The sequence below is a fragment of the Schistocerca cancellata genome, chromosome 11 (genome assembly GCF_023864275.1).
Source record: "Schistocerca cancellata isolate TAMUIC-IGC-003103 chromosome 11, iqSchCanc2.1, whole genome shotgun sequence".
Classification (NCBI taxonomy): domain Eukaryota; kingdom Metazoa; phylum Arthropoda; class Insecta; order Orthoptera; family Acrididae; genus Schistocerca; species Schistocerca cancellata.
Window position 1 is genome coordinate 165,280,364 of NC_064636.1, and position 17,289 is coordinate 165,297,652.

The 17,289-nt window shown below is 38.9% G+C and overlaps 1 protein-coding gene across 1 annotated transcript in view; it reads right to left on the bottom strand.

The window, feature by feature from the left end:
* LOC126108401 (zinc finger CCCH domain-containing protein 10-like) overlaps window positions 1–17,289 on the bottom strand; it is a 127,606-nt gene that overhangs the window by 95,986 nt on the left and 14,331 nt on the right. Inside the window, exon 3 of the mRNA XM_049913611.1 lies at window positions 5,391–5,652. Coding sequence (XP_049769568.1) covers window positions 5,391–5,652 — 262 coding nt within the window. The remainder of the gene's footprint in view (window positions 1–5,390; window positions 5,653–17,289) is intronic.

The window sequence follows — 17,289 nt, forward strand, 5'->3', positions numbered from 1 at the left end:
GTGTGGGTCATCTAGCCCTGCACACAAAAGAGCTGAGCAATATGCTACTCAGCGCTCACATACTACAGATCTGAAAACTGTGTTCCCAAGATTTTTTAACTATCGAATTGTGTAGGAAGAGAAAAGTAATGCCAAGTAACACCACAAATCAGAGGCAGTGCATTCACCGGCAAGAACATACTGCTGCTATTAGAGAGAAACAGTTAACAACGGTTGAAAGCTTACACAGTGCTTAAAGAATAAAAGAAGACAAAGATCAATTTGGAAAGATAATTGATGAACATTCCATTCAAAACTCTGGAAAATCACTTTGCAAGTGTGGACCACTTCATTCTTGAACAAAGACATACGATAACTCTGTTTGATAAATATTTGTCAGATCAAAGATTGGGGTGTACGCTGCACGTCGATCAAAATAATTAAGTGATTGACAGTCGAGCACGGGTGCTTCCACGTGCAACATTGAGTTCGCTTAGCGGAGTTGTAATAGTCCTACTACTTTTCATAGTACTTTTGCAACTACTTTAGGATAGTCTGTCACATAAAATAATGCCACACAGAAAAACAATCCAAACAACAAAAATGACTAACAACTGTTACCTTACGAGCAGCGAACTTCATCTACAACTGAGTGTTGTAACGCCGCAAATGCATATCCTCCTATTTCCATCTATTGCACTGCAAGTTTTTTTCCTTATTTTGTTACCTGAAGGTATAACATTTCTGTGTCTTTGTATATTGTAATTGTTTTACTATTTGTATATATATGCATTTATGTCGATGTATAATTGGTTTGTTTTGTGAATATTATTTGTATTTATACGCTGGGTCTGGCCTAGGGAAAACTATACTATCGAACGAATACGTCGATAGGTCGTGTGGAGAATGAAAGTGTTTAGGATCTTTGGTAGTGTCAACTCTGTCGCGTGGAGCGCGGGCAGAGAGAGGGTCTGGCTGGGGTGGTGCAATGGAGCAGATGTGTTGTGTGAAGCTCCCGCGAGTTCCCGCGCTTTCGGGGTTTGGCAGAATGTAATTGCACTTGACTTGCGATGAATAGTTTCTGACATGGTGTCGCGGACGGGAAGCATTAGCTAGCGCACATCAAGAGCCCGTTTCGTCTGGTGACCGTGTCGAGAAGAAGGCGCGCCAACATCCAGCTTCTGCAACAGCGACGGCCGACAATGAGTGACTGTCGCCACCTCCTCGATCGACGGCTTCAAACCTTCAATCAGCCAACAAGGAAGACTGGAAGCATGTAAAGGTTTAGAACTGTATGGCAGACCTCAGCTTTTCAAACTTTTAAAATTGTTGCATCACTAAATTACAGCAACTTAGCATGAATGTTTGTTGCTCATTGTCCCAATTGCATTACCAAGCAGGGTCCCTTCCTTTTCCGGAATGAACCCAAGTGTCGTTGAAATTCAAACGCCAGCATCATTCGATTTCACTGCTTTAATTTCAAAGTTCACTTTAGGTATTCATAGCTGGCTACAATATTCAGATTACACAGCACAAATTAAGAGTGCGAGTTTTGTTATCGTATTTTAGCTTACCTGTGACTGCAGCTCAGCTTGGTACGTACTAAATTTTACTACTGTTAATTGTTCAGAATCATTTAATTCAAGCTCAAAGTTAAATCCCTTATTTCTAAATTGCGTAGATTCAAGTAGCTTTTGAAATGATTGTTGAGGTAGTCCAAGACTAACCGTATTTTACTGAATTTCCATGTGCTTCAAAAAGAAAGCTCACTATTAACTCCAGTCACTAAATTAACTTTCGATTTTCCTGTTTTATTAATTCTTTTGCTAAATTAAGCCAGAGTGTAGCGAAATTTATTACTTCTGACAAACTTTCAGTTTTCACACTACACGTGTCAACCTTCAGTTGCCACGCTTCTAGTGCTAATTATATGTGTAATAACCTTTCTTTTTCAGTTACTATTGTAATTGTCCTTAGGAATGGCGACCGTAATTTCCCCCAAATCTCAAATATCTAATTACCGCTAGTTAATTGTTAACGTAACGGCCGCACATTTACTTTCTTTATTAACTTTACCCCTTTTCAAAATTAATTTCCACCTGTTTCATTAGCATTTTTCCTTTCATTTAGATGTAACCCTTTCCTCCCTCTTTATCGACAAATTAACTTCGGTGACGATTGCTTTTCCCAAATTTCCATTAGGTACACGCGGTTTAATTTTTCACTGTCATGAAGGTCGATAAGTGAGGGGGAGGTTACAGTGTGACAATTGGCACCCAATGGCGAAGAGAAATATCACAACGGCGAACAGGAAAGAATGCACAACTTACTTTCTGCTGCTACGGTTGCTCTCTTGAAAACAACTAGCTGTCAATCACTTTCTTATTCTCATCCGGGTACACTAACAACGAGGAAAACACCGTTCAGGACCATTAATACACTAGGTGATCAGAAGTATCTAGACAACACTGTGCAAAGCAGAATTGACTGCTAGATGCCACAAGAGGCGGACTCACCAGTATATAAGAAAGTGAGGAGTGTCTTGCTGTTGGTAGAGAAGCAGTAACACTAGAATGGGTCAGTCACAACAGCTCAGTGACTTTGAACACGGACTAAATATTGGAGTCACCCGAGTAAGAAATCGGGCAGGGACGTAGCAACCTCCTAAAAGTGGAAATGTGAAAGAACAGCCACAGCTAAAAAGACCGACGGACAGGAACCGTCGAGCACTGCAGAGAGCGACTGTAAAATATCGCACGAAACCAGTGGAAGGTATCTCTCGTGAGTTCCGAACTGCAACCGGCACCCCGGCTAGCACAACGGCGCACGCCGAGATGTAAAGAACGGCGTTCATCGGTCGAGAAACTCCCGGTAAGCCACGTATTTTTGTAGTTGGCGCTAAGCGACGATCGAGGTGGTATAAAGAGCGACACCACTCGACAGTGGATGAATGGGAGAAAGTAATTTGGAATGGAAAATAGTGCTACAGCCTGTGGCTGTCTGACAGAAGGGTTCTGGCTCGGCCGATATCGGGAGAATGTCACCTGTCATCGTGTGTAGTGAAAACAGGAAAGTACAGAGGAGACGGTATCATGTTTCGGAGAGGTTTTTCGCTGTTCGGTTATGATCCCCTTATAGCGCTTTAGAAAATACTAAAAGTGGAAGGATATGAATACATTTTACAGCATTGTGTACTGTGTCAGTAAAGGAAAGGTTCAGAGACAACAACTGATTGTACTGTCACACAGCAGCATCTGTAAGGCAACAGTTTGCGGACAATACCGTTCTCAAAATAGACCGACCTGCCGAGAGTCGTGACCTGAACCCGGTGCAATAATTTTGGACACGTCAGAATGTCGACTTCACTGGAGACCCTGGCATCCGACACCACTACATTATCCAGTTTCAGATCTTGGGGAAGAATGGGCTGCCATTCCTCCACACACAAACACCTCACTGAAAGTGTCTGGAGCACAGTTTGACCATCATAAAGGTGAAAGATCGACACACTCCATATTGAAGTCTACTAACTGTTGTCCATGTACTTTCGATTAGATAGTGTTCAGATAGTACACAAGAAGAATATTACAGCTCTTAAGTAGTGATTTGAGCCGCACACTAATTATTCTATTCGTGTTGTCGGCAGTCATTCATGAATTTTTAAATGGAATTATCTGAATGGTGGATATCTATCTAGAATGTGTGTTGTTTGTTCACAAGAATGAAATGTTACTATCCAGGCACTTACTATATCATCTTCAATTGGTTTATAATGCACTGGGTTGTTAAATCAGCTTCCCTCAAAAATGAAGATTTCTGAACCATGAGATTCAAAATGTACGATACGGAGTAAATAATTGTCATTTCCTAATAGAATATTATTTTTTCACATTTTTTATTGCCAGTCACAGATTTTTATTTAATTTGTGGCATTCGTGACATGTTTTGGGAAACAATTCCCTTCCTCAGTAAGACATTACCTGTGTATGTGTCGGCTGCATTTTTGTTCTGAGTAATGTGATGTAAACATAAAAAACTTTCACGTATCCTGATGTAACTGTTCCTATAGGTGCTTTCAAATGAGAAATAATTCTACTTACTTTCTGAGGTCGAATCACATGGAAAAATTTTCAGATTTAAGTGTCAAATGTAATAATAAAAAACATTTTGTGGCACTTACTTGTATGCATGTATTTCAGTTCATAAATAAAATCCATCAAATGAATCCCTGAGAACATGTAATTACAAGGGGGGAAAAACCTATTTGAGTCCTGATGTAGCATATACCTACACGGTCTAATATTTTGCCAAGCAACAAAAATTTATTGAATTTCGTATTTTAGGCTTATTTTGTGCCAGAAAAAGGACTGACCATCAATATAAACTTTTTATTTACAAAATCTAAGCTCAGGACTGTGGGGATTAAGGGAGGGGGCAAGGGGAGGGGGAAGGGGGGGGGGGGAATCTGAAACAGGGTAAATTGTTTGAAGGAAAAAAGAGCGGGGGGGCTGAAGTAGAGGGAGGGAGGGAGGGAGGGAGGGGGGAGAGGGGGAGAGGGGGACAGAGAGAGAGAGAGAGAGAGAGAGAGAGAGAGGGACTATCTGTCTGACTGGTGCTTCACTTTCAGGACCCTACACATAACAGAGTTAGCAGTAGTCAAGAAGGGATCATGACAAGGTTGTAGACTATCCCCAGTGCACTAACCATGTAATAAGGCGTCCACAGAGAAATCTGGTACAAGAATTAAAGTTTAGTGTGAAGAAACAAACTACTCATCAACAGAAGTACAACAAAGGTAATGAATGCAACCCAATCAGTTCAGGCAATGTTGACACAATCAGATTCGAAAGTGAAATGCTACAAGTAGTAGACGAGTTTTAGTATTTGGGAAATAAAATGCTGACTGTTTGCAGCAAGGATGGGATTTCTGGAAAAAGAGAAATGTTTTAACACTAAATATAGTGTGTTAGGATGTCTAATTTTTTATGTGTCTCGAGTGTAGCCTCGTACGGAAGTAAAATGTGGCTGCTACAATTACACTGATAGATCAAATATCAAATGAGGAGGCACAGAAATTAGATTAAAAAGGGATTGATCAATAGGACACATCTTGAGGCACCAAGAAAATGTCAATTTGTAGTGGAGTAAGTGTGGAAGGGTTGAAAATTAGAGGGAGCCCAAAGGCTTCAATAGAGCAAGTGACTTCAAATACATGTCAGTTAAGGTCAGTCAGTCAGTCAGTCGGTCTCTCTCTCTCTCTCTCTCTCTCTCTCTCTCTCTCTCTCTCTCTCTCTCTCTCTCTCAGGGTTTTGTTTCTATATATAAACACATACCTTAACTTTACTCATTTCTATTGGTCTAAGTACAAAGTTCTCCCGAACTCAAGTCAAGGAAACACCGGGTGTACTCACCGGCAGGCCTGCGGTCCGCGGCGACACTCTCCTTTAAGATAATCACGGCACACGGGGGCCTCCCCGGGGCGTGACAGCGTAGGTAAGCCGCCCGTCTTGCCCTGCATGATAGCTGCCTCCAACACGTGCGGTGGAAGCATGCCCGTCATCCGGTACGTCGCCTCGTCCTCTCGCGAACAGTGCACAAAACGACAACCTGCTCGCCGGCAGGTCGAATTCTGGTAGTCTCGGCAGAAGACGAACTGACGGGAGCCGTTGTCGGCTGAAAATTGAGGCAGCGTATACAAAAAAACAGTTACAATGACACAGAATGCTAAGTCGAATCTGCAAGTATTTGATTAGCTTCGAATGTCTTACAGAAAGTTATGGGAGAAAGCAATTACTTTAGGAGTGGAGGTAACAACTCACCAAATAGGTTAGCAGAAGTGTCGAGTCGTCGGCAGTCGCACAAGAAGGAACGAAAAATCTGATAGCTTCACACAAACGAGGGACACAAATATACGCGATGTCGAGACTGAAGTTTGTCGAGTAGAATGAGGTGAGGGGACTGCGTTGAATGGAGTAGGTGAGGGGTGGGAAATAGGCAGGGAGCACGAGGAGGACTGAAGCAGGATGGCTGACTGCCCCATCCCTACACCTCAGCTCAGCTACTGGTAAAATCCCTTGCCACATTTATTATATACGTGTGCAAGACCCAGATGCATCACCTGTCAGATTCCCTAACACAACACATCCTACTCCAGTTCCAAATCTACATCCATATCTAAATTCTGGAAATCACTGTGAAATGCGTGGCAGAGGGTATGTCCAATTGTATCAGTTATTACGGTTTCTTACCATTCCATTCATATTAGGGTTTCTAACCATTCCATTCACATTTGGAACATGGGGAGAGGGATTGTTTCAGTGCCTCTGTGCACACTATAATTATTCTAATCTTGTGCTCAGGATCCCCGTGTGAGCGATAAGCAGGGGGTTGTCGATGTCCCTAGTCACCATTTAAAGCTGGTTCTTGACTCGTTTGTTAATAGGCTTTATCTGGGTAGTTTATCTTCGAGAGCCTACCAGTTCAGTTTCCTCAGCATCTCTGTAACACTCTTCCATCACGGACTAAACAAAACTGTGACCATTCGTGCTGCCCTTCTCCGTACATGCTTAAAATCCCTCGTCAGTCCTATTTGGTACTGGTCCTGCACACTTGAGCAACATTCTAGTATGGGTCCCACAAATAATTTGTAAGCAACATCCTTTGTAGACTTATTGTAATTCCCTAGTATTCAGCCACTAAACCAAAGTCTACCATCTGGTCTACCCGCAACTGAGCTTATGCGATTGTTCCATTTCATATCCCTACAAAATATTACTCCCAGGTATTTTTACAAGTTGGCTAATTCCAACAGCGACTCACTGATATTACAGACATAGGGAACTACATTTTTTTTTTTTTTTCATTTGGTGAAATGCACAATTTTACATATCTGAAGTTTACAATCTCTGCATCACGCTGAAATCTTATCGAGATCTGATTGAATATTTATGCGGGTTCTCCCAGATACTACTTTAGTCCAACAGTGACTCACTGATATTACAGACATAGGGAACTACATTTTTTTCATTTGGTGAAATGCACAATGTTACATATCTGAAGTTTACAATCTCTGCATCACGCTGAAATCTTATCGAGATCTGACTGAATATTTATGCGGGTTCTCCCAGATAGTACTTTAGTCCAACAGTGACTCACTGATATTACAGACATAGGGAACTACATTTTTTTCATTTGGTGAAATGCACAATGTTACATATCTGAAGTTTACAATCTCTGCATCACGCTGAAATCTTATCGAGATCTGACTGAATATTTATGCGGGTTCTCCCAGATAGTACTTTAGTATAAATAAATGCATTGTCTGCAAAAAGCCTGATTTTTACTATTAATACTGTCTGCGAGGTCATTAATACAACAACATGAGCAGCAAGTGTCCCAACACACTTCCCTGGAGCACACCCGAAGTTATTTCTACATCTGACAACGACACCCCACCCGAGATAACATGCTGTGTCCTCCCTACCAAACAGTCTTCAATCCAGTCACAGATTTAACTCAATACCCCATATGATTGTACTTTTGGTAATAAATGTAAGTGCAGTACTGAGTGAAATGCCTTTCAGAAATCAAGAAACACTGCACCTACCTGGTTGCCTCAATCCAAAGCTTTCAGTATGTCATACAAGAAAAAAGCGAGTTGGGTTTCACACGATCGGTGTTTTCGGAATAGATACCTGTTGGCATTGAGATGCTCATTCTGTTCAAGATACCTCATTATGTTCAAGTTCCCTGCAAGGCTTATCCCATCCCATCAGGGGCAGAGCAACCTATGAAAGCAGCTGTGTCATATATCAGTTCTATTTGATTAAATAATGAGCACTATTGCCAGGGGATCTCATAACTGATTCAATATTTATAGAATTCCAAAACGCTTCCGATATTGTTCCTCAAAAGCCACTTTTAATCAAATTGTGTGGCTACCAAGTATTGTCTCAGTTGTGTGACTAAATTAGTGATTTCCTGGCAGAAAGATCACAGTGTGTAGTAATTGACACAGTCATGGAGTAAGACGGCAGTGATATCTGCTGTTCTCCAAGGAAGTGTTACGGGCCCGCTGTTGCTCCTAATCTATATAAACAACTTGGGAGACAACCTGAGCAGGCTTCTTAAGATAGTTTGCAGACAATGCTGTCATTTACTATTCAGTAAAGACACGATACGATCAAAACTAGATGCAAAATGATTTAGCCAAAATATCTGTATGGCATGAAAAGTGGCAACTAACTCTAAATAATGAAAAGTGTGAAGTCATCCATACAAGCGCTACGAGGAATCCATCACATTTCCATTCCACAACAAATCAGACAAATCTAAAAGTTACCAATTCGACTAAATACCTGGGAATTACAATTACAAACTTAAATTGCAATGATCACAAAGATAATGTTGTAGGGAAGGTAAAACAAACAACACTTAGAAAATGCAACAGATCTATTAAAGAGACTGTCTACACTACACTTGTCCGTCCTCTGCAAGAATATTGCTGTGCAGTACGGGAGCCATACCAGATAAGATTGAAAACGGACACAGAAAATGACGAAAGAACAATAGTTTATTTTATATCACTGCAAAATAGAGAAGTGAGTGTCTCAGATACGATACTCAAGTCAGCACGGCAATCATTAAAACAAAACTGAGACATTTTTCATTGCAGCGAGGTCTTTTAAGGAAATTTCAATCGTCAATATTCCCCTCTGAATGGATAAATATTTTGTTGACACACACTTATATAGGGAGAAATGATCATTGTAATAAGAAGACAAATTGGAGCTCGCACAGAAAGCGTTACGATTTTGTTTTACCCACGGAATAGTAGAGAGACAGTGTGGAAGTGAACTGGCTACCAGGCACTTAAATGTGAATTGCAGAGCAGTCACATACAAGGGAAGATTGTAAAGTAATGCACGATAATTTTATCACAAAAAAGTTTAATAGGTAACAAAACAAAACAAAAAAAATCACAAATGAGCTTACATCTTTTACCTACTTTTCTACACAGTCACCAACAGTTACAACACATTTCTCCCAGCATACTACTAGTTTCAATATGCCGTGTTTGCAGAGGACTGTTTGGTTGGAGTATAGACACTGCAGACTGCTGATTTCACTTGCACGCCTCTTACATAGTGTTGGCTACCCAGCAATTTCTTCACGAGACCAAAAGATGAATGTCTGATGGTGCGAGGTCTGGACTGCACGACAGATGCCGGAGCACACCCTACCCAAATTTGGCAATTTTCTCGCGAACAGGAGCAATGATATGCGGCCGAGCATTGTCACGAAGAAGTCTGAAACTGTCAGCATTAGTGTTGTGGTGTCTGTCTGAAACGACACCACACAATTTAACCGAAGTTTTAAATTAGGCTGCATCAACCACATTGGTCATGTGTTCAGCAAAATCCACCAATAAAACACTACATATACCCCAAAATGCTGTCACAAGCACTTTCCTAGCAAACTGAGTCACTTTAAATTTTTCTGTACTGGGGAATCAGCACGTTTCCACTCCACAGAGGCCCACTCAGTTTCGGACGAGTAGCGCTATGCCCACAACTCATTACCAGTGACGATTTTCACCCTTCATCCACTTCAGCCGACACACACACACTCACTCCAATCTACCCGATGAACTGCAGTCCTGCACTGTGTATTTGACCAGCACACACAGTCCGACAGAGATACGAGGAGAGATTTCTTACTATCTGAGGAGCTGTTATCCTCACTCCTACATTACAAACAGCTTTAAATATTTTTTTGAAAAAATCATAAGACTCTAAATCAAAAGTGTTGGTGTACAAAAAAACAATCACAGTTATAGATAGTGCCTCACTGTGGAACAATCTTAAGTAACAGCTGGGTGAGTGCACACAAACGGCATCAACTTTTGTAGCGAGTACAGGAGAAGTCACTGTCAGTTTGAGAGTAGTTATGAGACACCAGAAAAATGCGAGTGAAGTTCGGTCAGCTAAAATCACAGTACGCGAAATCTCACTGTTTCTTATCGACGCTCTGTAAGAAAACTGGGAACACAACTATTTGATAAATGCAGGTGATTTCACAGTAGCCGCAGTGGCTATTCTTGACAAAACAGACAGTGAAATGAATGGAGAACTTCATAAAGAAAAGTTTGTTTACAGTCTTTTCAGTGGCACTTTTACTTCACCAATGTACATTTCAAAGCTCAGCTTCTTAACTCTTATCGAATGACGTTCTCTGTGGTGTCTACACACCAAAAACGTGCAGTGCACCTGAACTTGTATGTGGGACAGATAATTAGAACGATGGTAACATCGACATTTCAGTATATATTTAACAACATATTACGATGTAATAAGTGTCGTACTCATCAGATCTTGTGGGACTCTCACAGTCAAAAGGCTGCATTTTGACGACGAGATGTACTCATGTCAGATAGTTTTATATTCTGACAGAATGTAACTTTGCAGTGTTACTTGAAAATGGCCACAAGGCCGAAATTGCAATAGTAACAATAAATATTTTATACAGTCAACGGCGACCATGATGTCTTTTAAGAAACGTCTTGCAGTTGTCGTAGATTAATTACTTCTTACTGTGTCACCATTATTTTCAAAATTTCAAACTGTAACATAAAAGTAAAGACTACTCCAGTGTATATGTAATGACAGCTCAATTTTTAACAGATCGTCACAAGAATACATAGTTTACACTGAAATTTGGGTGAAAAGAGACAGACAGGGTGGCAATTAGATACTTATCCATGTATACATTATATTGGAGCTTCTTTAAAGAGACTAATCACTATTTAGCAAGAATATGCACCACAAATTGTAGACGCTCTGGAAATGAAACACTATGGAAAAAAAAACTGAGAAGTTGTACATTTTAGTTGCAGACCAAGTATTCTGACATGTATGGATTTTTCTTTGATTTCTTTTCTCTTCAATTCTGATGGTAATATTGACTGACTGACTATCTGGACACTTTGAAAAATGGAGTAATTACAGTTCTGATATTATGGCAATTTAGCAGTGGAGGCTGGGGGGACAAAACACTACGGCAGTATTAAAATACAAAGAAGGCTGATAATTGAAAATTGTGACTTACTTAAAAAAAACACCAGGTACAGAAAAATTAAAAACTACACACACTATGTTACGTCAAGCACCATTGTTAACAAACACCTGTATTGTTCTTCTGCACAAGTAGAATATGGAAGTATTTCTCAATTGATCCTATCAGCTTTAATATCTCTACTACCAATATTTTGTCCCAGGCATTTGGAAGTAGCCTCCTCCCTCCTCATATTGATTTTATTTCCAGTATGAATGCTTTTAGTGCAGGATTCTAAAAGACTCCACAAATTTTCCACATACGGATATGTAGACATGACAGTCTGCAGTTCTTTTGGATTGTACGGATCCATATTCTAGTATTTATGACAATATGATTAGCACGGATTCCTGTAAAAACAATTTTCAACAGGAAATATAACCTGAAAGCCATCATATGGTGTGTGGCAGAAGGTACTTCATATATCATTGTTTCCAATCCTAAATCATTTTCCTCATATGCGCATTTGTTTGCATCCAGTAAGTCTATATCTAGGTCAACACTCAGCCTTTCACACTTCAGGTGCCTGGCAGAGATTTCATACAACCACTTTAAGACTATTTCTCCACTATTCCATTCATGAAACAGCATGGGGGGAAAAATGAACTCCACGAAATATTTTGGCGCCTGAAGGAAAAAGTCAGTGATTGTAATTTCCTGAAATATCTCACCGAATGACTGCCACCCCAAGTCGCATTCGTGACACACTTTTCCTTTTTTTGTGATAACACTCAACTAGTTGCCTTCTCAACTTTTTAAGTGTCTTCCACGAGTACGGATCCCATACGGCACAGCAATACTTCAGAAGAGAGCAGAAAGGGACAGTATAGGTAGTCTCCGTAGTAGACTTGCTACACCTAAGTATTTAGTCAACAGCATACATGCTTCGGTTCACCCTCCCTCCAACAGTTTCTATGTCATGGTCCCAAGTTAAGCTGTTTGTAATAGCAATCACTAGATATTTAATTCAACTGACAACCTTTAAAGCTGTATGATTTATCATGTAACAAAAATTTATCAGGTGAGTAACAATCTATGCTTCTCATAATATTGTTGATATTCCAACCCAGAATTTCCACTGTTTGGACTTTAGCAGAATTACTTTTAGTACTAACGTCAAGAACATCTCTATTTTATTTTTTAATTTGTTTTTTAATACCCCCCCCCCCCCCCATGTCTTTGCACCATGCACATAGCTCATATACATTATTGTGTAATTTGTTTCAATCTTCTGATGACTTTACTACACAGTAAATGACAGTATCATCTGCATACAATCTAAGATGGGTGCTCACATTGTCTTTCTAAGTCATTCACATAGATTAAGAAGAGGAGAAAGCCTCTATAACACTTTCTCAGCAGCCAAAGGTACCACGGATCCAGTCACACAACAGACACGATACTCTACAGGCACACCATTTTATTACAAGCAGCTTTTGAGGAACAGGGGTCAAAAGCCATAAGGAAATACAGAATCAACTCCAGATCCCCATCGACAGCACTCGTTACTTTGTGTGAATAAAGGGCCACGTCTGTTTCACAAGAACAATATTTTCTGCATACGTGTTTGGTTGTGTGTCAATATAGTTTTCTTCGAGGTATTTCACAATGTTGATACGCAGTATACAATCCAACATCTTACTACAAAATTATGTTGCCCACTATTCCTTAAATGAAACACAGCTTTCCAATTCCAATTAAAACTTCTTATACAACCACAATGAAGTACTGACTTACCTCCATATTTTGCTGTTGGAATTGAACATGTTTGCGATGCAGCTCTGTATGCATGACATGTAAATTTAGAACTATAAGGGAAATCAATGCTGTAAATAACTTTGATGTTTTCACTGAGAGATGAATCAATTTTGTTCTTATATTATTCATTTCATTTACCCTTATTGACCATACAACAATAACTATTCTGTTCACCTTTGCATTATTTTTCCAACTGATTCTGAATGAAAAGTTTCTAGTAAAGACAGGTCACACGCCAATTCTATGGAAGATCAAATCCGACTTAAACCACATAATAAAGTATGTTGTTATTTAATACCAACCAAAGTTGGTTTTGTTTTCAGAATGAGATTTTCACTCTGCAGCGGAGTGTGCGCTGATATGAAACTTCCTGGCAGATTAAAACTGTGTGCCCGACCGAGACTCGAACTCGGGACCTTTGCCTTTCGCGGGCGCCATTGGTCTGTCTCTATTACGGTGAATTCCAAGAAAATAATACAACCTCTTTAGAGCTCAACTTTCAACTTTATTACAGTGCACCTTTTTATCTTTTTACTTTTCCGTCCTCTGTGTATAAAATAAATGACAGCTAAAGAAGGTATGCTGATAATGCCATCTTTCTGCAACTAGTTTTGTGGAGAAGGATGCTGGGGTTGGAGGGGGGACCACTGTTCTCCAGTTCTTTGATTAAAAATATCTGCAACAGTTTGGCCTGCTGTTTCCAGTTGCCTTTGACAAAAACACAAAATTAACATAGTTGAAGGAAAACACCAGGATTTTTTAAAATATGTCATCAGATTCATTTTGATAATTTATTCTTCTAGTCTGTGAACACTCAAATTTGTTCTGTCCTAAGATGGTAGACTCACTTTTGCTATGATGCCCATGGCTTCGTGTTCTTCACATCCTTTGAGTCTTAACTGCTTCATCATCTTCTTGTTCACAAATATCGTCTTTAATATCTGTTTTACTTGTTTCTTATCTTCCAGGTGAGCCACATACATTGTTTACAAAAATTGGCTTTACTTTTATTTCCCCTTCGCCCTGCTTTTAGTATTCTCTTTCAGTTCTTATTCTTCCTGACCACTGTATTTAATTATTTGTATTTAACTCATCAGTATCCCAGTCATTTTCCTTAATTATGTTAAAGGCCAAGACAAGGCTAACATTAAAATTTAACCCCTTTCAAATATTTCAGTTCATTTTTGGTAATTGTAACATCAATTATACTTACTACAATGCAGCAAATGTACATCTTTACGCTACTTACCTCATTAAATCTTATTTAGATTATATGATGCTAGTAACATAGTGTCATACAAGAACCATCATTTCTTGTACATTTGACACCTCTATTACAGAAATATTGTATAAAAACGACATTTTAACAATGTACATTTGGTTTTTAAAGGGGAACACAGAGGTAAGTTATATTTCAAACTGTTTCATTCAAATATTGGTGTCACAAATATACATCACACAAGTCTTTGTATAATAGCAAAAAACAAAATCTAACAGTGAAGTTGTCAAAAGATCTTTGTTACACAGCTCCATGTAAACAACATATTTTTATATTACAAAAGTTCAAATATAAATTTCACCAAATACAGCATGGTAGCTTTGAAAGCACCAAAATTAAGATTGTGATCTTGCCAGCCAATGACAGCATATACAGAGCATAGGACACATGACATATTCAGCCAATAGCAACATCACTGTTAAATAGCACATAACACCCCCTCCCCCCATTCTCAAGGCTGTGGTTAAGCTGGATCATAGGAGCAAACTGCAGCAACTGAATATTTCTGATAAGCACTATTATAAATTTCACTGCTGTGCACCGAACATTTCTTGGGTTACTTGGCTGAATACATGTTCCATCAAGCCCTTCGACTTTTCCATAACAAAGCCAATTACGAGAGAAACTGACCGAGAGCTCACCTCGCAATTTTTTTTAAGATTAATTATAGTTTTTGCCATTGTTATTACATATTTTATAATCTACGAAAGACCTAAAATAAATATGAGAAACTAACCTTGGTCTCTCTTAACCTGTGTTCTCCTTCAAGATATATCAAACAAAAAAGGCATAAATTGCTGGTCTTCTGAGCCCAAAATCTTTTTAAGGAGCTGGTCCACAAAGCATTGTTTAGAATGAGAGTCAAATGCTCCATCATTTAAGAAATTCACCCCACATTCTCACACACAACATAAATCATCTCGTGTAAAAGGAAATTTACTTTGAAAGTAACTCTTCTCAAACCACCATTCATAATACTTTCCCATTACTTGTTAGAAATGTAAAGAGTTGTAATGTCACGCTCGACATAGGTAGTTTGTTGTTCTGAAGTACCGCTCAGTCTTCATCCTACACATATTGCTGGTGGCTGACATCTGCGTGTCCACTGAATTTCGATGCTGTAAACAGCAAATTTTCTTTGCAACTCAAGTTTTATTTTGGTCTTATTATCTAATTTATGTTTTATTACTGCAGTGTCATTATGTAGTAGCAGTCAAATCTAAAATTCTTTGTTAGAGTATCAGTTCTTCCCAGTCAAAATTACACTAACTGAAAATTAGAACAATGAAAAATTCCTGGGTTTTCTTCAGATTTCCTGAGACGTGTACACCATGCTTGTGTCCATTCATGTGGCTGTACATGCCAATCACATATGCCTGCTCACAAAATGAATACCCTTCCATGTTTGAATGGAGCATACACTATCTGTAATACATGTACACAATGGAAAAGTTGAAGACAGAGAATGTAAACAAGTCTCTGGCAACAACACTATCTAGGATATAGTGAGTAAAACATGTGCATACATAAGTGAAGCTGTTCGGTTGTGCCCGGAGAGCCACTGAACTTCGAGTTTTAATCATTAACTCAAAAACGAAGGATTTACTGCCATGTTTATACAATCATTTCTCCTTTCTTGTGTGTAAGGAACCTGTTCCCAAAGTTGATAAAAATATTTTTGGAACACCCTGTACATAAATGCCCATCCACAAGTCTCTTTGCTTATGGTGAAAGTATTGTAATCATGTCTAATGGATAATCTTCAGTACTTGAAAATGTAAAATATATTTTCTTGAAAATTAATAACTGATTCTCGCAAATGGACTGTCAGTGAAATCAGATAAAACATAGTGTATGCGATTCAGCACTGCACAAAACCTGATCAACCCACTGGAAATAATACTTAAATGTAAAAGAAGCTTCTAAATTCTTAGATGTTTGTAATTCCAAAATCTTGAACTGGAAGTCATATGTTGCATATGATTTTACAAAAAGAGGTCCCCAACAGTGTGATCACCTTTTTGAAACTACCTATATGGTAATGTAGGTTAAGAATCCAGGTATCACACACTGTAGCCATACATCCAGGTGGGTCCTTGTTTGCGAGTGACTGACTGTGGGAGGGGGGAGTTCTGAATTTAGTGTGATACTCAATAGCGTTAAAAAATTTGCATTGCATGGAGTGGTCGCGTGATGTAATAGATACAACAGTTTTGCATGTAGGTTTGAATCTCATTGAGTGCAGTAAGTGGTTTTTCTAATCAAAATGACTGATCATTTTTATTCAATTAACTGATTTAAATGTAATTTTTAATGCCATTCCTTTGTCACATAATTTTAATAGTATCAACTTATCAACTTCTTCATTTGCTTTCATTTTTCTTCCTGTCATTCTTTCTCCACCTGAAATCTTTGTTCATCTGTTATTAATTCAATTTTTTTTTTTCCTCCCATTATTGAGTTCATTATACGTCATGATTTTTAACATTTTTATGCAGTGGCAGCAATTGGTATTAATTATATAAGAATCTACAGCCTACAGATGCAGGTTAACTTTACGTTTACCTAGGTTTCAACGTTAGTAATAACGTCTTCTTCAGAACCTGCAAAAAGTTAATATTATAATGTGCTAGTAAATTATATTAGATATGGTCATCCTACAGGATGCAACGTGTAGTACTTAAAAGAATTACAAATTGTCGAGAGTATTGCACAGAATAATGGCTACGATCCAAAGATAGTGAGGCAATTACATCATAACAAAACGCGAAAAAGGACGACGACTTTAGTAAACACAAATACTCAAATCCAAGATCAGACCAAGAAATGGTTGTCGGTTCCTTATATAGGTAATGTCTCCTACAAGATAGGGCGCCTGTCGAAAAAGTCAGGTTTTAAAATTTCCTTCTCGACGAGTAATAGTTTAAAGCGAAATTTGGTTCGTACCCTCGAGAAAGACTGTGATAAGTCAGCGAAATCAGGCGTATATAAGATTATGTGTGATGATTGCCCGTGTTATTACATAGGTCGAACAAGCAGAGCTATAGCAGTAAGGTTTAAAGAACATCTTCCAATAAAGGGCGTAGGAACACGGGGTCAGCCTTTGCGGAACATCTGGTGCAAATGGCTCATACACCTAAACCTTTACATGACATAGAGCT